This window comes from Simochromis diagramma, unplaced genomic scaffold, assembly GCF_900408965.1.
Source record: "Simochromis diagramma unplaced genomic scaffold, fSimDia1.1 OVJJ01000333.1, whole genome shotgun sequence".
Lineage (NCBI taxonomy): Eukaryota > Metazoa > Chordata > Actinopteri > Cichliformes > Cichlidae > Simochromis > Simochromis diagramma.
The window spans coordinates 3,817,394-3,842,925 of record NW_024386765.1 but is presented as its reverse complement, the minus strand read 5'-3'; the positions used below and the strand labels follow the sequence as shown (position 1 = coordinate 3,842,925).

At 42.7% G+C, this 25,532-nt stretch overlaps 4 protein-coding genes across 6 annotated transcripts; 3 read left to right on the top strand and 1 right to left on the bottom strand.

Moving 5' to 3' along the window:
* Window positions 1–21: 21 nt before the first annotated feature.
* prmt7 (protein arginine methyltransferase 7) lies at window positions 22–7,782 on the top strand. The gene is made up of 17 exons (XM_040036485.1): window positions 22–271; window positions 936–972; window positions 1,132–1,281; window positions 1,376–1,484; window positions 1,722–1,834; window positions 1,936–2,165; window positions 2,242–2,422; window positions 2,823–2,950; window positions 3,218–3,356; window positions 3,440–3,523; window positions 3,616–3,663; window positions 3,840–3,929; window positions 4,240–4,401; window positions 4,915–4,989; window positions 5,618–5,778; window positions 6,167–6,263; window positions 6,890–7,782. Exons 1-17 carry the CDS (start codon window positions 177–179, stop codon window positions 7,046–7,048), a joined length of 2,058 nt encoding a protein of 685 aa, XP_039892419.1. The 5' UTR covers window positions 22–176; the 3' UTR covers window positions 7,049–7,782.
* A 2-nt stretch (window positions 7,783–7,784) lies between these two features.
* ciapin1 (cytokine induced apoptosis inhibitor 1) lies at window positions 7,785–15,280 on the bottom strand. 3 transcript variants are annotated; one of them, XM_040036538.1, is made up of 9 exons: window positions 15,212–15,280; window positions 13,594–13,756; window positions 12,924–13,067; window positions 11,957–12,036; window positions 10,153–10,321; window positions 9,311–9,387; window positions 8,972–9,093; window positions 8,580–8,661; window positions 7,785–8,485 (listed from the first exon to the last, which is right to left on the bottom strand). In XM_040036538.1, the coding sequence occupies exons 2-9, from the start codon at window positions 13,748–13,750 to the stop codon at window positions 8,375–8,377; spliced, it is 942 nt and encodes a 313-aa protein (XP_039892472.1). In that variant the 5' UTR covers window positions 13,751–13,756; window positions 15,212–15,280; the 3' UTR covers window positions 7,785–8,374. The 3 variants fall into 3 exon arrangements, with proteins under 3 accessions (XP_039892472.1, XP_039892453.1, XP_039892463.1); XM_040036519.1 differs by having other exon boundaries at window positions 14,958–15,262; XM_040036529.1 differs by having other exon boundaries at window positions 14,967–15,262.
* Window positions 15,281–15,694: 414 nt separating this feature from the next.
* On the top strand, window positions 15,695–21,254 carry coq9 (coenzyme Q9 homolog (S. cerevisiae)). Its single transcript, XM_040036507.1, has 9 exons — window positions 15,695–15,821; window positions 17,642–17,867; window positions 17,979–18,114; window positions 18,205–18,347; window positions 18,988–19,072; window positions 19,156–19,260; window positions 20,046–20,201; window positions 20,426–20,479; window positions 20,650–21,254. Exons 1-9 carry the CDS (start codon window positions 15,764–15,766, stop codon window positions 20,683–20,685), a joined length of 999 nt encoding a protein of 332 aa, XP_039892441.1. The 5' UTR covers window positions 15,695–15,763; the 3' UTR covers window positions 20,686–21,254.
* A 153-nt stretch (window positions 21,255–21,407) lies between these two features.
* Window positions 21,408–25,431, top strand: polr2c (RNA polymerase II subunit C). Its single transcript, XM_040036549.1, has 9 exons — window positions 21,408–21,601; window positions 22,874–22,923; window positions 23,173–23,241; window positions 23,331–23,383; window positions 23,772–23,900; window positions 23,984–24,035; window positions 24,138–24,306; window positions 24,400–24,474; window positions 24,986–25,431. The coding sequence occupies exons 1-9, from the start codon at window positions 21,516–21,518 to the stop codon at window positions 25,128–25,130; spliced, it is 828 nt and encodes a 275-aa protein (XP_039892483.1). The 5' UTR covers window positions 21,408–21,515; the 3' UTR covers window positions 25,131–25,431.
* The last annotated feature ends 101 nt before the right edge of the window (window positions 25,432–25,532 follow it).

The following is a 25,532-nucleotide window of genomic DNA, read 5'->3' as shown; positions in this document are numbered from 1 at the left end:
TATCAACGACGCAAAGCGTCACGTGACTCCGCCTACGTGACGTCACGTGGCAAGATGGCGGCTTCCTTTGGAGAAACGCTGCTGCTGTGATCGTGTTTACTTGCCTACTTGTAGAGAATATTCAGGTGAAACCAGCCGTCATTCAACCGCAGAGCGGTCCGAGTGTCGTGGCGGAGATGAAGACCTTCTGCGGGAGAGCCAACCCGACCACCGGGGCTTTAGACTGGGTGGAGGAGAGCGAGGAGTACGACTACCACCAGGAGATAGCCAGGTATGCTCAGGGCGTCCAGTGACCACAGATGTGGTTTACAGATGTCTTGCGTACCCTGAAAACAAAGATCCTTAGAAACACTGAAGATATTCGCCACTCTGTGATCCTGTATGGAAGTTCAGTGATGCCGGCAAAAGAAATTGTAACGTTTGTCATGAAAATTCTCAACTTAAACATGTAAAAATGCGCAATAAAGATAAGAATATGAGATATAAAAGCACAAATAATGATATGGAAACAAAATACAGATACAGTCTCACTCTACACTGCTGCTGATCAATAAAAGGTTTTGAAAAATCAACGTTATTAACTGAAGTGAAAAATATCTTGGAAAAAATGGCCTAAAAAATGAGAATTGTAAAATAAAATTAAAAAAAATTATATGTTTGTCTTTCTAAATCCAAATGTACACAGAACATGAATATATTTTTTAAATTGTACATTCATTTTCTTATTTATCTTTTTCTTAACTTTCCTCCGTTTTAATTAAGCTCCTTTGACTGACTTTTGACTGACTTTGTTATGGCACATGTTCTTTGTTGGTTATGTTTTCAAAAATGTTGATTTTATACGTTTAAACTGCATTAGTGACTAATTTTTATCTTTTTCTTCTTTAATCAGTTTTTTAAAATTTACAATGATCCTTCATCGGTTTATCTTTCAGGTCCTGCTATGCAGACATGCTGCACGATCACGACAGGGTAAGACCTGGAGAAAAAGTCCCTCTTCCCTCAGAACTCTCAGAAGTGCTTTTATTATTACTAATAATAAACCCAAATAGATGGATAACACATATAACAAGTGTCGTGTTTGACAGCAGAAATAAAACAACAACACCGCTAACATGTCTTCCACTGTAGAATAAGAAATACTATGAGGGCATCCGGGCTGCTGTAGCCAGAGTGAAGGCTCGCGGCGAGAGGGTCATCGTGCTGGACATCGGCACCGGAACTGGCCTCCTGTCGATGATGGCCATCACGGCCGGGGCTGACTTCTGTTACGCCGTGGAGGTGAACATCACTGATCGCTCTCTTTCAGCATGGATTCATTTCCCCCTTGTGGTGTTTTAATATCAGTTAATAACTTTGTGATGCTTTCCTGCAGGTTTTTAAGCCGATGGCCGAGGCGGCGCAGTGCATCGTGGAGAAGAACGGCTTCTCCGGCAAAATCAAGATTATTAACAAACACTCCACAGACGTCACTGTGGGACCAGGTCAGACACGGCAGTACTGCATCAGGCTGTGTGTTAATGAATCTCAACTTCACAGCTCACCCTAAATCAATTAAATCTTCTGTCCATATATTAACTTACTAACATCACTCTTTTCTCCCAAACTGTAACGATTCACTCCAAGCACAAAACCAAACAAGCAGAGGACATTTAAAAAGACAGCATTCATTACTTACACAGCAGTGCATCTGTTTTCATAACCAGAACCCTGTTTTCCAGATGGAGACATGCAGGTGAAGGCCAACGTCCTGATCACAGAGCTGTTCGATACTGAGCTGATCGGTGAAGGAGCTCTGCCCAGCTACGAGCACGCCCACCAAAACCTGATGCAGGTGTGTGCTGTCACACTTTTCCTGCATTCGTCAGCAGCTTCCTCACAGCTGAAGGTTTGGACTGTTTCCGGTAGTTTTACTTTCCTTTTGCTGCCCCGCAGGAGCGCTGCGAGGCCGTCCCTCACCGGGCCACCGTCTACGCCCAGCTGGTAGAGTCGGAGCTTCTGTGGAGCTGGGCTCAGCTGCAGCCAGTTGAGGTGGAGGGGGCCAGGCTGGTCCCTCCGCCCGCAGTGGGCCGGTGTGCCGGAGCTCACGCGGTGTGTGACATCCAGCTGAGCCAGGTGTCTCCTGCCAGCTTCACCCCGCTGGGTCCCGTCTGCACCATGTTCACGTAAGAAAGGAGACACTTGCTCGTATGCATCTGCAGTTATTCATATCCCTCTCTGACTGTCATCCTTTCCTTTCAGCGTGGATTTTAGCAAACCTGTAAGCAGCGCCTTCCAGGCCCACTCCTCCCAGTTTGTGGCTCAGTCAAGCGGCCGGGCTCAGGTGGTTTTGTCCTGGTGGGACCTGGACATGGACCCCAGTGGGTCCATAGTGTGCACCATGGCACCCAGCTGGACTTACCAAGAGCCAAAGATGGCCCCGGTGAGTTACTGCTCTGCTTGTGTTTAAGCAGCCAGTAGCATCAGACTACAGCAAGCTCTTTAACAGCTCAGGCAGCAGTGCCACAAATATTCTTAAATATCAGAGGGAACAACACTTCAGTGCACTCACTTTATATTCAGTGAACATGTCTCCATCTTGTACATAATAATGAAACTGCAGTAAAATCCACAACTGACAGGATAAAGAAGCCAGAACTGATATTTTTTAAAGCTAAAATATATGAAGGTATTTTCTTAGCTTTGCATAAACAGCTGAGGTTTGACTCACTGCGTTTAGTATGAGATAAGATAAACCTTCATTAGTCCCACACGTGGGACATTTTTTTTGGTCACGGCAAAAAGTAAATCGATAAATCATCGGTCACTGTCGTGTCTTTCAGTGGCGCGACCACTGGATGCAGAGCGTGTACTTCCTGCCTGTGGAGAGCCAGGTGACAGAAGGAGAGGAGCTGAGCCTGATGGTCTGCCACGATGACTACAGTCTGTGGTACAGCCTGCAGCCTCGCAGGTACAGTTTGCTCAGACGCATGTATACGCTTTGAACAATTTATTTAAGAGACTTCTTGAATCTGCCTGCAGCTCACCAAGAAGACATCAGTGTGATTGTTCTCACTGAATATGAGTGAAAAGATTCATGTGAAAAGCTGCACCCTGTGATTCAGCGGATGGTAGAACCACGTTTAACAGCAATAACTTGAATTATCAGACATTACTCACAAACATGTCCTCCTGGTTGGGAATTGTCACAAACTGGTCTGAATGTCGATCGTTTCAGCCAGCGGGGCTCACAGACTGAGGCTCCTCCCTCTCGGCCATGTTGCACCTGCCAGGCTCACCTGGTTTGGACTCGGCCGCGTTTCGGCGAACTTAACGACAGACGGCGTACGGAGAGCTACGTCAGCGCTCTGCGCAGCGTAAGTGGAGGCATCGAGGCCGCCTGTGTAAATTCATATATTCTCAAATACGACTGCGGTTTAACGAGCTGGGTGACCTTCAGGTGCTGAGAGAGGACAGCGTGTGTCTCGGCGTCAGTGACGGGAGTCTGCTTCCTGTGTTCGCTCACATGCTCGGAGCCAAGAAGGTACGCCGCTTTCACCTCACAGATACTGTCGCTCCGTGACATCATCAGCGTCACGCCTGTTTTCACTTCCATGTGTTTCCTTTTCTACTCAGGTGTTCGGTTTGGAGAACTCCCAAATGTCTAAACAGGTTATTGATGAGGTAATCATTCAGATCATTCTCAGCGGTGATGCTTTGAAATGTTTCAGGCACTGTATGATTTTTATTCTTGTTTCATTTTGGTAAAAAGATGATAAAATGGTTTCATATAACCAAAACTGTGTCTTATCCTGCTTGTTACGTCCTGTTTATCAACATGAAAGCATCTTCCTCTGCAGGTTTTGGAAGCCAACTCCATGAAAGGACGCGTTGAGCTGCTGGAGATCAGGCCGGAGCAGCTGACCAGTAATGATGTAGGAGGAGAACAGGTACCGTCGTCTTCCCGATGCAACCAGGAAGCATCTGAATGCAACACATTTAGACTCCTTTAGAAGGATGTACCACAAAGCAGGATTAAAGGGTTGACAAGTTTAAAGTCTTGAGTTTTCTGTGTCACGAAAGTGGCTCTCTTTTGACCTGGCTAAATCACCGTGGTAACACATAACCTGGTCCAGTCCAGTCAAACTGGGAGCATCTATTAATCTGTTATCACAGAGAGCATTTTACGTCAGGAGTCCCACCCACATGAGTGCTAAGGAAACTGAAATGTGTGAGGTGATGTTGGCCTCTCCTGTGCAGATCTCCATCCTGATGGGTGAACCGTACTTCAGCACCAGCCTCCTGCCGTGGCACTCCCTGTTCTTCTGGTACTGTCGCACCGCCCTGGCAGGTCTTCTGCGGCCCGACGCCAGCATCCTGCCCCGCTCTGCCTCCCTTCACATGGTGGCTGTGGAGTTCCAGGTGAGGCTGTTACGATTGTTGTTATCATCTGAACATGGGACCCATAAATATTAAAACCAAAAAATCTTCTCTTTGTGGAAATCGGCTTACACTTGTTTCTGCGATGATCCTTCAGACTTTACACTTTAACCAATCAAATAAATATTTAATCTATCAGCTGTCGGCTGCTTATGTGAATTCAGGTCATATTCAGTGGTTAATACTTATAAGTCCTAAGCATGAAGACTGTTCACAGATGAAGACGCTGTTAAATGTTTCATCCAAATGGCAACAAACAAGTTGCTATTTTGTTTGATTGTTTTTGTTTTGTTCATGAAGGTGAAGGTGTTAAATACTCTGATCATTTTCTTTATTGCATTTCTGCATCTCCATCTTTCAGTTCTACATGCTGTGAGATTCCTCTCACGTGGAGGGGAATGACTGTGATTTGAGATTCAGTTATTTTAGACATATATATCCAATTATTTAACCAAAAAAATAAACGCGTTGTTTCTGTCTTTGTCCGCCTGGTAGGATTTGTGGAGGATAAGAGCGCCGTGTGGAACCTGCGAGGGCTTCGATGTCACGCCCATGGATGAAATGGTCCAGGTAAAATGAGATGATTTCACTGGATGTTAAATGAGGTTTTGAATGAGTTATTTCTACTTTAATGGTAATACTGTAACATTTGGATCAGTAAAAAGCATTATCTTAAAAACTCATTAGAGATGATCTGTAGTCGTTTTTATTGAACTTTACCGTCAGGGTGCTCTGTGCTACTTCTATTTTGTGAGTTCTATCAGCTTTTAGGATTGAAGGTGTCAGGAATAAGACAAATACTCAAACAGAGACACCTCTAAATACTAGTTTGACCCTGAGAGAGGACTTTCATGTGCACAAGCTTGCTGAATCATTTCAAACTGCTGAACTTCAGCCTTCAAAAACTGAACAGAAAACATAATGAAAGCAAAGCAGTTAGTGACTAATGAGTGATTTGGGAGATTTCAATGCAGAATCAACAGTACAGTAAAACATTGTGTCATCTGCATATAAATGTACATACCAATTTGTGAAGATGAAATAATGTAATAAAAATATATTACAAAAAGAAGTGGATCTACAAATGAGCCGTGTGAAACAACTTTTATTAATTTTTGGTATAAATTCGAAGCTCATCGACTCCTGCTGATCACAACTGTAACTATCTGTGTCCAAATAAATCCTTATGTCCCCTCAGCGCTCTCTGGATTTCCGCGAGTCTCGTGAGGCGGAGCCACACCCCCTGTGGGAGTATCCTTGTCGGGCTCTCACCCAGTCCACCGCCACCATGACCTTTGACTTCACACAGTGCCTCCCTCAGCAGCCAATCAGCAGCCAGGGCTTGCTGTCTTTCATTAGGTACAGTTACTTTAATCAGTGCCAGAACTAATTTGAGACATACATGTCAGTCTAATATGTCAGTTTTCCATCATTGTGGCTGTTGTGTTATTTGTCTTTTCTTTTCTGTAGTTTGTTTTGTCTCTTCTCTTTCTCCTAACTCCCGATTGGTTGAAGCAGCTACTCCCTGAGCCTGGTTCTTCCTGTCAAAAGGGAGTTTTTCCTTCCCACCATCCAAATACTTGCTCGCGGGGGACGTCTGATTTTCGGGGTTTTCTCTCACCCCGTAGAGCTCCTTTTATTGTTGTGTTTTGATGCTGTTAAAATACTACTGTGAGGTTTGACGTTCATCTTCTGCTTCATAGAGTCGAGTCAGTAACATATTTTCTATGTTAAACGTGCTTTTCAGGGAAGGTCGTTGCCATGGTGTTGCTTTGTGGATGGAGTACCACCTGACAGATGACATCACTGTCAGCGCAGGTCTCAATGGACCAATCAATGAGCAGGTAACTGCCTCTGATTAGAGCTTAATGTCTTTACTAAATGACTCTCTTTAACTTAATTGCTAACACAGTGTTGAAAGAGCTGCCACCACAGGGTGAGAGGAGAGGTTCACCCTGGACAGGCTGCAGGACTAACACAGAGACACAAACAACCATTTACACTCACGTTCATACTTATGGGTAATTTAGAATCACCACTAACTGCATGTCTTTGGGCTGTGGGAGGAACGACAGGGAGAACCTCTTATCCAGGCATTCGCCAGCACCACCAACAGATGTGTAGTTGTTATACAATTTTAATCTTCTTTTGTAGTTGCAGCAGTTCAGAAGGAAGCCGGGTGGCTGCACCCTCTTAACCCTCATCGGCTGCTTGTCAGTACTCCTGGTTGTTTCTAATGTCAACAGATTTTACCTGCTATTATTTGGTAGAGCTGTTTTGTTTCAGTGAGAAGAACAGTGATTATGAGTGCATATACAATACTGTAAATGAAAAACAATTAAAGCAAAATAAGTTTAAAGAATCACTAAAGATTACTAAAAGTGGTCCTCGGTGGAGCGTTTCACTGGGAGTGTGAAGTTTGCGGACACAGTGGACTTGTTGGGTTTTACAGCAGATGTTTCTCCTGCAGGGCGACTGCGAGTGGAGTCGACACAGGAAGCAGGGAGTGTACTTCTTCGGGTCACCGTGGGAGATCTCAGGTGACGGCAGGGCCGCGGTGTCTTACAGTTTCACCTTTGAACCCAGTTTAGGAGATATTAGGATGGACTTCAGTGTCACGTCTCAGTGACGTCGAGCAATCACCGACTGAACAGCTCACTTTTTACCAAACCTGACATTTAACATGTTCCGTTCTGACTGAATCTCCATGATTAACCATAATTCAGAGTGTGGAACATGAGAAGCTTAGTGAGGATGTCACCAGTTCTATTTTTTACTTTCTGAGATGATACCGCTGCGGGATATTTTGTATCAGCTGGACATTAAGTCTGTTTGAAGTTGTTTTTTTAATTCTCATTACAATAAAGGTTTGTACACAAAAACGTCTTAGAAGAGATGTAGCAGCTGTCAGTCAGGTTACAGTCTAGTGAAGCCAAATGTTGTTTTGAGAGACTATTTATTTGATATTCAGGAAATTGTTTATAAAGTTGTTTTTTTTTAAATTGGTGTCAGAGTTTTTGTGAAAGAAGTCATAAAGAGTGTTTAAAGCTGCTGTTTGACATGAATGTTTTGCTAACGAGGTGTCAAATTTGCCCAAATAAGTTTTGTGACTTCATATTTTGTATTTTTTGTCTTCTGTAGGGAAACAATATTTGATAGTTTTCTCTAGAAAATGCTATAAAAAAAAGTTTCTTAATTTCCTAAACTTTAGATGTTTTTAAAAGTTTGAGAGTCGGCTAAATTATTTTCTTTCAGAGCAAAGGATTATATTTAGATCCTGGGCCACCTGCAGTCACATTACCAATAACCATTTCTTAAGTATTAAGTCACATGCAGTGAAATAAATGGGATATGTTTAAACATTGTAAGGCTGGTTTTAGTTTATTGCAATGAAACAAAGAGAGGCAACAACACTTCTTTGCCTTCCACATACATACAGACCCTTCATTTGAACGGTTTAAACGCGGTTTGGTTTCGATGTCAGCGTTCGTAAATCTTAAACAGCAATATGTTTCCACTCGGTTCTTCAGCTGTTAGCGATCAGGTGTAAATGGAAGTTAAATTCAAGGAATAAAGAAAGCATGTCAGCTTTTCAGTATGACCTAGAAAGCCTTCAGGTGAAGGCGCTCTCACTATAGACTTTGTAGTCAACGATGAATCATTTCTATTGAAGCTTCAATGATGGAACCTGCAATCCAGCTGACAGATGGAAAAAACATTTCTGTATGGTGTAATTGCATCTTGAGAGTTTACTTTATGTTTTAAATCTCATCACAGCAGGACTCAAACATTCTCAGTGCATATTTACTCCCGTGTGGATTATACACAAAATGGATCAGCGAGGTGCCTCACTGATCCTCGGGGTTTAATCAGAGGGAATCGTGTCTACTGGGTCGGAAAAGAGAGGAATGTCACGTGTTGAGGTTTGAGCAGTGCGCGTTGCTGAAGTTGTGTTTCAAGCATCCGTCAGTGTTTTGTTGTCCAGAACGATTTTCTCTCCCGGCTTGAACGCCGGCATCCCCGCGTACGGGCAGCTGGCACATCGGAAAGCATCGCCAAGGTAACACTGCCACAAACAGAACAAAGATAATTATTATTTCTTTATTAGAACCAGAGGAGGGATGAGCAACCAATGCAGGCTTTTGAAAGTATACACTCACACTTCCACAGGCTGATTTTGGCAGGTCAGTCTTCTGTTTTCCTTTACTCTCCTGCTCCAGTTCTTCAGCTAGCCCACACGTGCTACACAAACATACAGTACAGCATCACGTCACATGATGTCCTTCATGCTCATGCAAAAGTTTCAGATCGCTGCAAACTTCAGATTGCTCATAACACTGGATCTGTATGCTGTCAGTGAGAGCAGACGTCCTTAAGGCGGACATCTCAAACATAAATTTTATAAGTCATGAAGCTGAAAATGAGCATGAGCCCAAAGGTTGTGCATGGGTAAATCGTGTAATATCTGGTTAAAAGTGCACTGACATTTCTGAAAGCTCGGATCTTGGTCTTAAATCTCTCTAAAATATGTGAGATTTAAACAAAACCTCACCAGTTCTTGCAGGCTTTCTTCTTCTTGTCGGCTCCTTCTCCACAGGCCGGAGCTTTAAGAGAAGCTGGATCAGGTTTTTTCAAATCATCTTCATCCAGCAGAGCATCCGAGTCCATCAGATCCTACACAGAACATAAACACGAGGGACAAGAAAAACATCAGTGTGTCATTTATGTGTTGCATTACTCCAGGTTTGAGCAAACTGCAGAAAAATCAGCAATTCCCCACAAACTACATCGTGCTGAAATATATATATTTTTCTTTAAAAGAGGATTTCAGCCTGCCTAATAAACGGTCACGTGTGCGTGGTTCAGCGCTTCAGTCTGTGTACAAACTCACCACATCATCGTCGTTCATGTCGTTGGCTGACAGCGTCCACATTTTCACCGTGTTGGGATCCAGAGCAGGTTTCTCTGCTGAAATCAAACATTTTAACCAACATTAGCTTCACAGCACAGACAGTCTGAGGAGCTCACAGACTCACTCGTCACTTATAATGATGCAAATGCAGCATTGTTAAAAAAATATAATAAAATAAAATGCTACTGTAGTGAGGATGACAGACACCCCGAATAGGAAATGAAGTTTCGTCCTCCAAATGGAAATTACATTCATTAAAAAAAAAAAAAAGAAAAGAAAAAAAAAAGTGATCGCAGACAAACTGGATTATTGTGTCTGTATAAAGAGTCGAGAAAGTCACTCGCCTTCTGTTGATAGTCTTTAAAATGTAAAAACTTTTTTTTTTGTTTGTTTGTTTTTTTTAAATTGGTCAGCAGATTCCTAACCTGATTGTTCTTGACTTCATAGTGGTACTTCATGTTTCTTCAGTTGGATTTTCTTTCATTTTAAACTGAGCAGAACTCAGAGCCATAATCATAGAGCTTAACACTCTTAAAGTACATTAAGAAAAACAAAAAAAACCTACATACTGAGGTTATTTTGTTTATTAACATAAAGTATTCCTAATGCCCAGACAGTAACTTCTCCTTTGTTAGAGCCATAAATCTGTAATCCTGCACCACAGGGCTCATCCCTATCATCATCATCAACTCAAACCTCTCTACAAACTAAAGGGAATCTGGCATCTGTAGCCTATTACATTAGATCACAGTTGACTGAGACGGTGAGCTGTGGATTCAGAGACAACAGGAGAAAGAACAAAGCGTACTTATGAAGCCTACCTGGCTTGGCTGTCTTTTTCCCAAACGACAGTTTGATCTGGCTCGATGACCCCACCTCAAAGTCGGGTTTGGAGGCAGATATGCGGACTCGAGACAGGGAGTCTCCTTGGTAACCAGAGGCTGCCCTGAGGGAGCTCAGCGCTTCAGGACTGAGCTCTGCTTTGCTGATCTGAATGACGAGACAGCAAACTGATATAAGCATGGCACAAAATCAGGGGCTGGATCCAGCCTTGTGAATACGCCCAGCTGGGAGCATTTTTTTTTCCACCCGTGACGTGAAGACCCACAGAAATAACGTGTAGCAGCTAAATTCACTGCTTAACTGGTGGACCCACGGTGAACTGAGGATTCCTCCATGTTCATACTAACACTCTGGGATGTGCAGCACACTCAGAGCAGCAGTTATGCCGTGCCCTCCCTTATTAATCAGCACTGGTTAAGGTAGGATGTGGCGTCATGTCGGTGTAGCACTTTCCCTGTTCCTATTACACCGTTATTGGGCTGGGAAGAAAGTGGCAGTGTAGCGTTTTGCCCAAAAGTTCACGTTTTTTTAATCTCAGCAAATTTAAAAAAAATAAAATAAAACTAAAAAGGTATGCAGGTTTTAGGGAAAACCCTTGTGACATGTGCAGAGGAGGGATGGTGGATATAGTGGACAAAGGATGCTGAATATGGACATGACAGAGGAGGATGGCAGGGATAGGATGCGATGGAGGCAGATGATGCTCTGTGTGAATGAGGAAGCAAAAATGACCATCAGGTCAAACTATTAACAATAATTAGACCTCCTCAGTAAGGGGATTCTCAGAAGCCAGCAACTGAAAGACCCATACCAACTTCTTTCTTCCAATCATGTTCCTCACTGTTCAAGCAGCTGGAGACTCAAAATCTGTTTACAGAGACAAGCTTCCAGGAATTTAAACCCAAAACTAACTCCACAACATGTCAACCGGTGCCTCAAGGTTTGACATTAGATCAGCTGGTCTAAGTGGAATAATGTCCTGAATATGCATGTTGCTGGAGTACACAGTTACAGATGTTGGGGAAAACATCCCTCTACTCCACAGTGTGAACTAGGGCTGTGCGATATGACCAAAATCTCATATCCCGATATAAGACATCTATCATCCCGATAACGATATAAATCACAAACATGTAAAATTTTCTGTAAATTCCGTGAATCTCGGGCAGCTCGACTTGCATGAAGTGTTTTCAGCTGGGCGTTGTGTACCTGGAGTTATGACTTTTGGCCAATGCATGAAGCTATACATTTTTAGACATAAGTTGTAACGGCCGCCGTTTTCTTTGTGAGTATTTATTACACGGCGTGCTGCGGGGAAAAGCCTGTTCTAACGTTTGAGTCTAAGGTTTATTTTTTTAGCACCTGACGGCTCTTTTTTGCTTCTCATCCGTAAATACTGCATACTCTTTCACGGGATTCAGTTTATTTTGAAAAGTCTCAACAGGATCTTGAGCTTTATTGTGAAAGGTTAATATGCAAAACAAACAAGCAGACGGCGGAGCCACGCCATTGTTTTACCATCGTGGTTGCTAACGGCAACGCGTAAAAACAGTCGCTTGTCCATCCGTAGTGTGGTCATATTAAATATAAAAGAAAGAGAGAACTTTAACAAATTAACATAACCACTACAGTGACCATCAAACGATGAAAAATATCGCCAGTAAACATTTTATTTTGCCACACTAGGAAACAAACGATAGCGTAAAATGAAACGACAGACGTTTTTATATCGTCACCCGATATATATCGTTATATCGAACAGCCCTAGTGTGAACTACTCACCTCTGTTACTGACATAAAGCCGGACAGCTTCAGAGCCGACACCAGCTTCTCAGCTGTCCTCACACTTTGTCCTTCTGATTCTATAACACAGATATACTCAGCACATTAAAACACATCGACACAGAGGATAAATACACCTAAACTGCTGTCGTTAATGCGTTTCCACTGTAACAGTGCACACTTAAGCCACTCTTGTATCACGTGTCAAACAACAGTGTCCTTCACTCTCATTCAAAGTCACGTCAGTCATGCTGCTGAAGTGAGATTAACTTGATACCTGAACACTTTGCATTGCCAGTGGTTACTATTTCACCTGTCATCCTTACAAGTCACCTGCCGGGACGAGTAGCAGGCTCCAGAGAGCGGTCAGAGTAATGGTTTGTTGTTAATGTTGATCAATGGTCATGAGAATTTGCATAATTAAGATTAAGGAACTGACCTCCCAGCCCATTGTTCCTTCAGTGGGCTGGTTTCAGTCATTATGCAAATGTACTGTTTATAAGATTGGGGAAACCTGCAGTCAGCTGAGACTGAAGAAGTCACTTGGATGAGTGATGAAACATTTCTCCCACAAAACGCTACGTCCAGATGAACAGAATCAACTTTTGGAGAGGTTAGAGTAATGCTGGAGCTCCTTAAAATGCCCCAGTTCCAGGGGCACAGGAACCTTTTCACAGCTCTTATGACTGCAGGAATTAGGTACTAGAAGATTTCTTGGAACCCTGTCTTTTTGGGGTCTCTTAGCTCCTACTTCAGGAGGTGTTTAACCTTTTAATAACTGAACAGTGATTGGTTCAGATGTGAAAAAAATGCACACTAGATCACAGGGTCAAGAACACTCTGATCCAGACTCTCATGAGACTCCGTAGTATCTCAGCATCCCTCAGGAGGAGATGCTAAGTGGGACATCTGGAGTATCTTTTTTATCTTCCAGCAGCAAATGGATGAATGGACTACTGTCTCTTACCTGTAACTGGTTCATCAAGGACCAGCTGCCCTCCAGGTTTGAGCACTCTGGCTATCTCTGCTAGAGTCTCTGAAGTGTGGATGGAGGAGCTGTCAGCCAGAAGGCAAGAGAGCACCCAGTTGAAGGTGGAGGCCGCATGAGAGGCTGAGGAGAGGACAGGAGGAGACAATTAATGTCTATGTTCTGAACTGGAAACTAAAGTATTTCACAATGGAGCAGGGGTTCAAAGTGAGACGTAGGAGGTGGGTTAACCATAAGACCCAGTGTGGAGGTGCACTGGAAGAAAATGGATATTCTTTGTGGATTCGAGTTTCCTTTGTCTTAAAGTTCTGTCGACTCAGAAATATTCATTTGCAAGTTTCATCAATAACCTCTTACAGGCAGATCTGTGTGCACCAGGTACATGAAGTGCATTTTAAATTCCCGCCACCTCAGAAAGCACCTCTCTTTAACAGTTGTTCTCCTGAGTAGTTAAGTAGCAGTTACGATAAGTACTGTAATTGTGACTATTTTTAGACATTTGCACACATGAACTCATGACAGAGATGCAGGGGAATTTAACGCGTGTTGATTGTGGTGATGATGACAGTCTACAGCTGCTGTTTCAGCAGTTTTCCTTAAGAGGTTAAGTCAGAGCATGTGTTAAAAAGAAATGATCAGGTGAACTCACACAGCAGCAGCCTGTCCATGTTCTCCACCGCCACTCTGCCATCCGGACCGACGACCGCTCCCAGCTCCTCTGCGTACTGCTTCAGGGCTGTAGGTGTTGAAGGCTGAGCCCACACCAGCACCACTTTGTCTCCTGCTCTGATGCCAAGGTCTGCCATGATTTCCTGGAGGAAGTGAACTCAAGTTTTTATACCTGAAAGTGCAGCATCAAAGTTTGTGTGTTTGAAGGTGTAGGTAATGACTACTGCAGCATTCCATCCTTTTGCTGCTGTGGCCTCCACCATGACAACATAAATCCCACATGTACTTGCACAAAAACAAAAAAGTAAATTTTGTAATTCTTGTTCTGGGAAAATCAACAGCAAGTGAACTCTTTCTTCCTGCTATCGTGTAGACTCTCTGACTCTGTATACAGCAGCCGGGTCGAAGCTAAGCTGTTCATTAGAAACAAGCAGCAGTGGAAACAATAATGAAAAGAAACTGCAGCTTTGGTGTCTGTGGAGGTTGTAAAATTTCAACCCAAGGTCTGTAACTTGATGAACCAGCCAGGCTGCAAGAAAGGCCAAACTGGCATGTCTGTAACATTAAGACACAACAGATTCATCCAGTGCTCAACTCCACTCCCACTTACACAGAGTCTTGATTCAGTATTCTGCAGAAGCCTCTCTGGCAGCTGTTAAAGCTTCAAGTCTTTTGGAACATGGCTCCACTGGACTATGTGGGAATGGTTTTAAACTGCCATCTCTGTCTTTCCACGTGTTCTGTGAGCTTTAAAGGTGTATTTACCAAAAGCACAGGTACCTCATATTGTGTTCAAGCACTCATACATGACACACCATCCTCTCAGACATGTAATTACTCAGCGGTAGATGATGTTGAGGAAGCTTTAGGGGATCTGTCCTGGGCCGCATACCTCAAACCTGCACTGTGAAACATGTCTGAAATTTTTTGTATTGACTGTAACGTTTATTTTATTCATATCCTACAGAACATTTGAAGAACAGAAGCTGACCCAAAGTGCTTCAAAGATGGGCACAATATCATTCGAGATTTCCTAAAAACACAGTATCAATATACATGAAAGGCATGTTTTCTTACATTAACTAATTATTAGTTAAAGTAAAAATCACAGTAAAAATCAAATCAAAGGGGTATTTATATAAGTGTGAATCTTAATGTAAAGCTATTCTAATATAAATGTGGAAGTGCAAATGAGTGTAATAAAAAGCCTTTAAGATCCAATCAGAGCCAAATTACAAAATGTTATTCTAATGTTATCGTACAAAGGTCTAGAAGGTTCCCTGTCGCTCTGTAAGTGACAGTGAAGAGATGTGTTTAAAGTCTGCAAAACAGAAAACCGCTTACGTGATATACCAATAATTAGAGGTTTGTTCTTGACTCCGGTGTTTCAGGAGCTCCGAGGAGCAAACAACGTGACGCAGCACCGGCAGAGGCTCGTAATCAGCTCCTAACGACGGCGTGAACACCAAGCAGCTCCCGGTACACGGCTACCCGCAGTATCAAAGGCTTAACGTTTGTCTACTGCTCTCCTAAAAGGCCTCTGGTGGCAGAATTAACTAAAGAAACAAAACGTAAACCGAGCCTACACGAAGACTTGCCTGCTGTCCTGATGGCAGTTAAACTCAGCTACAATTACGTCAGAGCGTGTTTCCGGTTCCTATTTTCAAAGTAAAGTATTTGAGCCTGGCCCACAGGCTGCGTGAAGGTTCTTCATACATTATGTATACTTGACTTTATATGAATTAATTTAGACGCAATAGGTTTATGCTTACCTAATACAGGATAATCCAAAATATATTTTTCAAACCTTTTCATGGAAAAGTTTTTAACTATTAAATTTATTAAAATTACTTCTTTTTTTTTTTTTTTGCGTAATTCGATGGTCTTAGTTTTATTGTAATTTACAGGCGTGATTGAGTTTAAATGTATAAACACTGAAAAAGAGTGTTCGCGTTTGGGAAATTAAATGCTCTATATGTAAATTTTAGCTACAATAATGGCCAAGTTTATGATTACTGGGACACAGACATGAAAAACGCACACACACAAACATACACACCTAATTCAGGCGTTTTATTTTGAAATGCTCTGACTGGATTTCCGCTGTGGGAGCGAGTCGCACGGTGGTGACGCCGCTGTGAGCAGCTGATATGGCGGCGTTACTAAGAGGTCTGCGGGCTGGAAGGGCACTCCGTGGCCTGAGCAGCGGTAAGAAGGGGTCACCGCTGGTTTTGTGACTATACCGGAGAGCCGGGGACACGTTTTCCAGAACGCGTGTCTGTGTCTGCTTTATCAGCGCCTTTAGAACGAGCGTCTTATTAGCGTTAGCTGATCGCGCCAAAGGTGATCATGAAGGACGATATCAGCAACAGGGAACTGAGTGTAGCTCCAAAAACCGGGCTATTAGGAGGTTTGTAGTATCCGGGTTGGCTCTGCCGGGCAGACCTCACAGGTGACTGCAGGGTAAACACGTAAACAGGTTCCTACACCGGGAGGGGGCGTGCTGTCTGCAGTTATACAAGCTGTCTGAGCGTTTCTAATGAAACCCCTAATTATAGCTCCCTTTTCCTCTTATCATTGCAAGTTCTGTGAAACACACACACGTGCAGTCTCCTATCGGAGTGTATTTACGGTAAAGCTTCAGTATTTGTTGATTAGAGTTTGCAAAAAATGTACCAAACCGCACATTTTCCACTGAAATACACACTTAAACTATGAAAGCTATCAATCGTTTGATACCTAAACAGCCTAATTTATACTGAGTTAGTATAATAAATCAATTTTAAAATGCTCCCGTTGGAATACTTTGGAATACTGGGGTATTTTTTATAATTTGCCCACATTTTATTGGAATAATTTGATAGAACATATATAGAATATATATAGTTAATGAATAAACGAATAAAGCTAAGTCCATATGTCCTATACTGACAGGTCACTTTATTAGGTGCTAGCACTGTGCTAGACCCCCTTTCTCCTTCAGAGGTGCTTTAATTCTTCATGGCTCAGATTCAGCAAGGTGCTGGAAACTTTCCTCTGAGATTTTGGTCCATGTTGACATGAATGCATCACACCGAGACTATAGATTTATCAGCTACACATCTATGAATGTGTTCTACAACATCCCAAAGGACTGGTGACTGGAGGCCATTTGAGTACAGTGAACTCTTTTTATGTTCAAGAAACCAGTTTGAGATGATGTGACGTGTTCATCCTGCTGGAAGCAGCCATCGGAAGATGGTCATATGGAGATGGTCAGCAACAATACTCAAGCTGTGGTGTTTGAATGGTGTTCAGCTGGTTTCAAGAAGCGTGCCAGGGAAATTCCCCCACCTTATTAAACCACCACCAGCCTGAACTGTTGAGACGAGGATCGACAGTCATCAGACCAGGCAACATTTTTCCACTGTTGTGCGTTCAGAGATGTTCTTCTGCTTTTCACTGGATATTTTCTCTTTTCAGACAGTTCTCTGTAAACTAGAGATGGTTGTGTGTGGAAATTCCCAGCAGGTCATCAGTTTCTGAAATTTTCTCTCACAACAACCATGGTGCTTTCAAAGTCATTTTTCCTCCCATTCTGATGCTCAGTTTAAACTTCAGCAGGTCATCTTGACCATGTCTATATGCCAGTATACACTGAATAGCTGGCACATGATTGGCTGATTAGATATTTGCCTTAACAAGCAGCTGATGTAGTGACCAATGAGTGTAGTATAACAAGTATTTAGTGCAGCATTCTCACCAATATTTCTCTTAAGTGTAACAGATGGGGAAATAAAGTCATACCATGTGATAAATTGTACAGGTTTCACTGAGCTTGAGTTTAATTTAAATGTGAGACTTTGTACTGTGGTTTGTCACATTTAATCCTTTTTCTAAAAGTTTGGTAAAAGTGTGAACAACAACAGCACACACTGGGAGGAAAGTGACAGGCGATAGAGATTCGATACAGCACGATTATTACGAGAAATAAACAAGTACACCGTATTAAAAATGAATCTGTAAATCCATATATTTGTATGCTCCAGTGGTGGCTGCACCAACAGCAACAAACCCTCAGTGCGGCAGTCTGAGACGAGGCTTCCACTGTGCAGGGCTGAGGCTTCAGGATGAGTCCAAATCTGACAAGCCTCCCTCCTCAACCTCCTCATCCACCACCTACCATGAGCACTACCAGGCTCGCTCTGCTGAACAGGACACGGCGGCTTCTGCTTCCGATCCGGCAGCCGACCAGTCTACCGATCCAAACACCAGGTCAGTAATCGTTACATTAGTCACTTCTGTCATTCAACAGGAATTTTACAAGATGCTTTCTGATGTGGGAGAGCTACACTTGGTCTCACATTGCCGTTTGTCTTTGTGAAGTTACCAGGATCAGAGCGGGGAGCAAGATGAGGAGTATGAAACAGAGGAGCAGCTTCAGGCTCGAATCCTGACTGCCGCTCTGGAGTTTGTTCCTCTGCACGGCTGGTCGATGGAAGCTATCGCAGCTGGTGCTGAGGTGAGAGAGTAGTTCAAAGACTTTATCGTGTAGCCCTGTGTTCGTATGTAAGCTGCACCGTTAACGCTGTGGTTGTTGTGTCTGTACCAGAGTCTGGGTTTGTCTTCTGCTTCCACCGGTATGTTCGAGAAAGGATCCGGAGACCTGGTCCTACATTTCATCGCTCAGTGCAATGCGCAGCTGACGGAGATCCTGGCTGAACAGCACAATCAGGTCCAGCTGGGCCAAGCTGAGTATGTATACACAGCAGCTCACTTTGCAGTTCAGCTACACTATATTGTCACAAGTATTTGCTCTCTGCCTTCACAAACATATGCACTTGATCATGACATTATCTAAAACCTTTTGGTGTGTTGAAGCATTAAGAGTTCCTTTCACTAGAACTAAGAGGCCGAGCCCAATTCTGAAAAACATTCCCACACTATAATCCCTCCTACACCAAACTTTACACTTTGCCGGTTGCCAGGACAGCGGTACTTGTCAGTCTGCACTGTGCTAACCCAGACTCATCCATCCGATTGCTAGACATGTAATTCATCTCTCCAGAGAACACGTTTCAACTGCTCGAGAGTCCAGTGCCATTGTGCTTTACACTACTGCATCTGATGCTTTGCATTGTGCTTGGTGATCTAACGCTTGGATGCAGCTGCTCAGCCATGGAAACATATTCAATAATGCTCTCTGTGCACTGTTCTTGAGCTAATCTAAAGGCCACATGAAGTTTGGAGGTTTGCAGTGACTGACTTCAGCTTGAGCTCAGGTTTAATTCAGGTCGATTACTCACCTACGCTTTAGGCTGGAAAATAAAACACTCAGCGGGACAGGTAATATGAAAAAATGTGAAAGATGTAAAATGACAGATTTCTCTTGCAGACCAAAGAAGACTGCAGATTTTATAAGAGATGCTGTAGAGACCAGACTGCGCATGTACATCCCCTACATCGAAACATGGCCACAGGTACAGCATGGAACACTGAGAATATGAGCTGCTTCTGAGTGTGCTCACAGGTCAGGAAGCTTTACTTGATATTGTCTTCTCAGGCGATGAGCCTACTGCTGCTTCCCCACAACATCCCCGACAGCCTGAAGCACCTCTCCACGCTGATGGACGACATCTGGTACTACGCTGGAGACCGATCCACAGACGTGAGTGGATCCTGTCACCCTTCTTCTTCTTCTTCTTCTTCTCCTCCTCCTCATAGCTTCCTGTCCCCCTTTCATCACCACCCTCAAAATATCCGACCTGCCACCTCCCAGGTTACTGCCCCTATCGACACCTCACTTTGTCCTTGCTGGTACACTGAAAATACTTGTTTCTTATTGGCTGGCAGGTGCCACTTGAGCATTTATATAAAAACAGCGAATGATCGCTCCAGCCAGCAGATTATATCACAGATACTGTTTAACTAACAAAGAGAAAAAGAGGGCTAACGACCTTCTCATGAGTGATCGTTTTACATTTTTTTTATTGATACATTTGTAGTAATTGGTAATATTTGATTTGTTTCAGTAAAGGTGTAACCTCGGAAAACTATTGACACCTGCAGCCTTAACACAAACTCCAGTCGTGCTTAAATTTGCAGGCAATGCATGCTCTCACACTGTGTGCAAGGACAAAATCACCACTATCACATACATATTGTCTAAGCTGTAGCTAACTAACCAGCCCCATGTTGGCTCTTGTTGTATTTACATTTAAGTTTGCATGTTGCGATAAAGCGGTGCAATCATTTTCCTGGCTAAATCTAAAGAAATGAGTGGCAGTTCAAGGCTTTTGCACAGCACTGTTTTCTGGTGCAGTCTCCTGTGTGCTCTTCTTTAAAGCTGACCTTTTATGTGCCACTGCATCCGTTTTACTTACTTTACTTTTGAGTTTACCTTGAACTAAATGTGGACTAGGAGTAAAACTGCAGGACTCATTTCTGTTGTAGATGAATTGGTACACAAAGCGTGCGGCGCTGACGGGCATCTACAACACCACAGAGCTGGTGATGATTCAGGATTCCTCTCCAGACTACCAGGACACCTGGGGCTTCCTCGATAACCGCATCCAAGATGTAGTCAACATGGCCACCACAGCCAAACAGGTAGAGAGTGAAACATTGTTAAAGACTCACTCCTGACTTCTTTTGAATGTTTTTGCAGAAGCACATCTTTAATCGCTTTGCAGCATCACCCAGCAACGATAATAACAAATAAATGACCTGAGATTTAGCGTTTTAAGAGAAATCATGTAAAAATGAGTCTTTATGTGACACCTGAAGCTGTTCTTCAGCCATGTGTAAGCTGTATGTTCCACTTTGATGTGTAGGTGCAGTCAACAGGTGAAGCAGTGGTGCAGGGACTCATGGGAGCTGCTGTTACAGTGAGTCTTTTGTGTTATATTCACCATTTAAATTCACTCTTCTCATAACTTCTGCCACAGGATTAGCGGAGATACTTAAGTCTTCATCCTCTTCTTAGATCTGTGCTCTTAACTCTCACGTTCTTGAAGGAAACTGTGTTCATTAATGTCTGCACGCCTCTTTTTCACAGCTGAAGAACCTCACAGGATTGAACCAGAGAAGATGAAGCACCGATCCCGACCGTCCACATGATGAGCAGAACTCTGAAATATTGGATTATGGCTGTTAATAAACAATAGAAGGAGCAAATTTGTTTCTGATCACCTGCAGAAACTCACCCGCTGATCCTTTCACTCTCCTGCTCAGATCATTTTTTCCTTTGTACAGAAGGACACAGATCTGTAATTTAGTTGTTGAATCAAGTGAAAGTTCAATAAAATAGTAATTGTATATTTAACTTTTTTTTTTTTGGTTTGTCTTCAGTTGTGAAATCAGTTTCCCACTAAAGAACTACGTTTCAGGTCAAAGTCACTATATTTTACTAGAGCAAAAACCCTGTGCCACCAGAATGATTTGAAATGTTCTGCAGTTAAAGTTTTGTATATAGAGACTTTAAAGTGTCTGATTTGGGACGTTTGCATTAATTGTAATTGGTCTAACTGTATTACAATGAAAAGGCAATTTTGAAACGTCAATACGTTGTCTGTTAATGTCTTGGTTTGCCCACCAATCTAAACGCTTGAAATATTTGTTTTAGATTAATATGAGACAATAAAGTTCTTGCCTGAAAAGGAATATGCAGATAATGTTTGCGAGCAAGTCAAACTTGAGAGTTTGTGCTTTTGTTTTGAAAAGGGAGCTACCGTCGTCTGTAACCCGGTGGTTAAAAGAAGACCCGCCTTCGAGCCTCTTTTGACCCAATCACTGTACGCGTTTACATCTCGAGGCCAATCAGCGCCTCGTAAATATTTCCGTGGAGGTCTTCAAGCAGAAGCAGCGGTAGTGTGAAGTGTGTTGATAGTGAAACGTCTAGTTTAGCTTCATTTAGCTTCAGTAATGCCGTATGCTAACCAGCCAACGGTAAAGATCACAGAGCTGACAGATGAAAATGTCAAGTTTGTCATCGAAAACACGGATTTGGCGTAAGTACGAGTATATTTTCCCTTGTGCAGTGTTGGAGGAGGACGAGGGCGGCCATTATTCTCAGCACCAAAACACGCCGAGTAACAGTGTAAAGCTGCTTTCGTTTAACTCGTATAACTAATATTTAATGTACAATATAATTATTATTTAAGTGTATGTTAAGCTAGCTGAATGTGGAAGTAAACGCAGGTGCTTCACATTAGTTAGGTCATGTTTTTAAATGGGTCTTTAGTCTACTGTGAATAAATTACCATTTAGGACAAAGTTTCATATGCAAATAACCAATAAGTAAATACATAGGCTGTAAAAATAAAGAAATATAAGTAGATAAGTCAAATGGGCTGGTTTACTACACAGTAACATTTACTCCATTAGTTTTTTATATTTTCCAGCGTTGATTAAAGTGTACATTCTCTTTTAAGCTTTTTTTTTTTTCTTTTCTTTAAATAAGGAAATGAAAATTCCTAAAGATTAAAGTATTTTCCTGCCTTTCCTTTGTTAGATTACCAGGTTTAACTGGCAGTCTAACAACACGCCAATTAAAGCTGAGGAAACTTCATTGGACACTATCTTAAAATTTAGTTTTCTTTGTCTTGCAATTCTGTAAAATGTGTTTTGTCTGATAATTAAAAGAAACATTTCATTGATTAGGCAATCAATCATAAAAAAAAAAATCAGCTGTTTCTCGCTAGAAAAATATTTCCTTTATTTAATTAGTCTCCTGGTTATTTTCTCACTTCAGTGACTGTTTGGCCACAGCAGATCAGCTTTCCCTCTCTAACTTTGTCTCCATATTACTCAGTCTTCAATGTCCCTCATAATTCAAATCTAGCTATCCATCACTTCTAAGCTTGTCCATTATAGTCATTCCAGATAAAAATCTTAACGCCTCTGTGACATCACAACGTGAAAATGTGGAGTGCAATTTTTTTTTTAATGTCTGAACAGTCCAAAATCTGAAAATACAGAGTTTGCTGATGTTATGACTAAGGAATGCCTTTTTGATTTAAAAAAAAACAAAAAACAAACTTTGATCAGTAATCAGCATCAGTAATAGTTTGGTATCGTTCGTCACTGGAAGCCCTTTTAAATGTTTGTATAATTCAGCCCTCTCAGTCGCAGATTTCAGGTGATCTTGGACTATTAGAATTCGTTCTGTGAAGCACACACCTGATAAAAACCTGAAAGCACAGTCTGGAGTTTAAGGGGGACTTTAACGGTGTGTTATTCATCTGAAACCTTTTTTTTTTTTTTTTCCTTCTCTTTTTCAGGGTCGCAAACTCCCTCCGCCGTGTCTTTATGTCGGAGGTTCCTACAATAGGTACAGTAGCTTTTTGTGTGTGTGTGTGTCGTTGCTTAACATTGCCAAGTTCTGGTGGGGTCCTCTGTACAGTTCTATAAGTAAGCAGTCAAGTCTCAGCTGCTGTTACGACATGGAGAGCGAAACAATACAGATATTGTGTTGGATAAAGTTGTGTAGCTTCACCAGAACTCTGGGGAAAGCGTTCAGTATCAAACCCACCTCATCGAGCCTAAATGACTGACTTGCACTGCACTGCTTCATTTCCAGCCATCGACTGGATCCAGATCGACGCCAATTCGTCTGTACTGCACGATGAGTTTATCGCCCACAGAGTGGGTATGTATGAGAGCTTGTGTAATACCTGTGGCAGTGCGAGAGATCAAAGAAGGCTGCTGTAAAAACCTGAGTGTTTCCTGTATCTTCAGGGCTCATACCACTCACCAGCGACGACATCGTGGACAAAATGCAGTATTCCAGGGTAAGCAGACATTTGTAGCACGGCCAACCACAGTTTCAGTTTATCTTTGTTTCTCCAACATATTTTTAAAAGCTTATCTGTGTTGCCACGCTTGCTGTTCAGGGGACACCGCTCTCTTGTTTCCTGCAAAAACTCCTCCTGCCAGATTAGAGTGCCATTCCTGCTCGTGAGACTCAGAGATGCTGTTCATAATTTTCAGACATTTGTGGTTTCTACACACGATTTGTCAGCTGCCTGTGACAACATAAACAGACTCAGACTGGTCATTAACCTGATGGTTCCCTGGTGTGAACGATACATGATATCAGATTGTGAACAAAGCCAAGAGCTTCCTAACTTTTGAATGCGGGCGCCGGCTTTAACACCACAACGTCAAATTCTCCTGCAGGACTGCACCTGTGAGGATTTCTGTCAGGAGTGCTCTGTGGAGCTCACCCTGGATGTTCGATGTAACGAGGACCAGACGCGTCACGTGACCTCGCGTGACCTGTTGTCTAACAACCCCAGAGTCATCCCGGTGAGGCTTTTCTCCTTTTTCTAGGATCGTTAGTTGACTGGAAGCAGAGGTGAAGTTAACTGTGGTGCATTGTGGTTTTCTAGGTGACTTCCAGGAGTCGAGACAACGATCCCAACGACTACGTCGAGCAAGATGGTAAAGCTGTATTAACGAGTACATACCGACTGCTGAGGTCTCTGCCTGGTGTCTGTTTTCACATCACTTCATAAATGTTTCTTGTACTCTGATACCACGCAGACATTTTGCTGGTGAAGCTCCGTAAAGGTCAGGAACTTCGGCTCAGAGCTTACGCTAAGAAAGGTTTTGGGAAGGAACACGCCAAGTGGAACCCAACAGCGGGGGTCTCCTTCGAGTATGACCCCGACAATGCACTGAGACACACAGTTTATCCACGACCCGAGGAGTGGTAGGTTTTCCTCCCAGTTTGGCTCATCTAAAAACTACATTGTTAACGAATAATTATCATAAAAATACTGACACCCAATGCACTGATTCCCAGGCCGAAGAGCGAGTACTCAGAGATCGAAGAGGACGAGTTTCAGGCCCCTTACGACCCCAACGGGAAACCGGAACGGTTAGCAAAGAGCTTCATGATGTTTTCTCATCTTTATTATTCTGCCCACTGGGATTTGCATTACCTGACCTTAGCCAGAAGGATCTAGGTCTGTTTTGAACCCTGAAACCAAACAAGTTTCCTGAATTATTTGAATCGAACATTCACACTAGTGTTTCCCACTGCATGAAAATGTCCTGAGGCAAGCCTATGAGGAGTGTTGCATATTTCCACCCTAAATATTCGCAAAGACATCAATACACAGGCTTTTGGAGATGGCCAGAATCTACTGTCAATAAAGAAGCATGAGATGGCTGTGATCGCTTACCTTCTCTTATTTTTGCTTGGTCTACCAAAACGAGCTTGAAATGAACTCCAGACACAAGCAAAGATTAGCACGTTCAGTACCGTGCATGTGTTTTAGGCTCTGAATGCAATCCAGGAAGTTTCAAACTAAATTCTGAAGTTGAATGACTTTGACTTTTATAAGGAAACTTTGCACGCAGCTCGGCTCACGTTTCTCCCTGCACAGGTTCTATTACAACGTGGAGTCATGCGGCTCCCTGCGGCCAGAGACCATTGTCATGTCAGCGCTGGCTGTCCTGAAGAAGAAGCTGAGTGACCTCCAAACCCAGCTGAGCCACGAGATCCAGAACGACGTACTGATCATCAACTAAAGGACCTTCCTCCACACCAGCTTGATCTTCACATCCAGAAATGGCTTTGCTGTGTCCTCCCTGCAGGCTGGCAGGATCACTGAGATCTGATCCATTAAAATGTGGGTTGTGTTTTCTGGTCATAATAAATTAATTGAGTCTCAGTCACTAGAAATGTAAAATTCAATGAGTTTGCGAGATCATTGCTTAATTTGGAGTTTGAGCCAAATGCATATTGATCGTTTTTGCTGTCAGTGTAACACTTTAAACTGTTATTTTTCCTTAAATGTTCCTTTTTTAAATAAATATTTTCTAAAGGAAATTATCTTTTTTCATGAAGTGTCCTTATTTCAGTTTTTCTGGGCTCGTGATAACTAACCTGCATCTGCAGCCTGTGAATAAATATGTGGTTTTAATACCAGA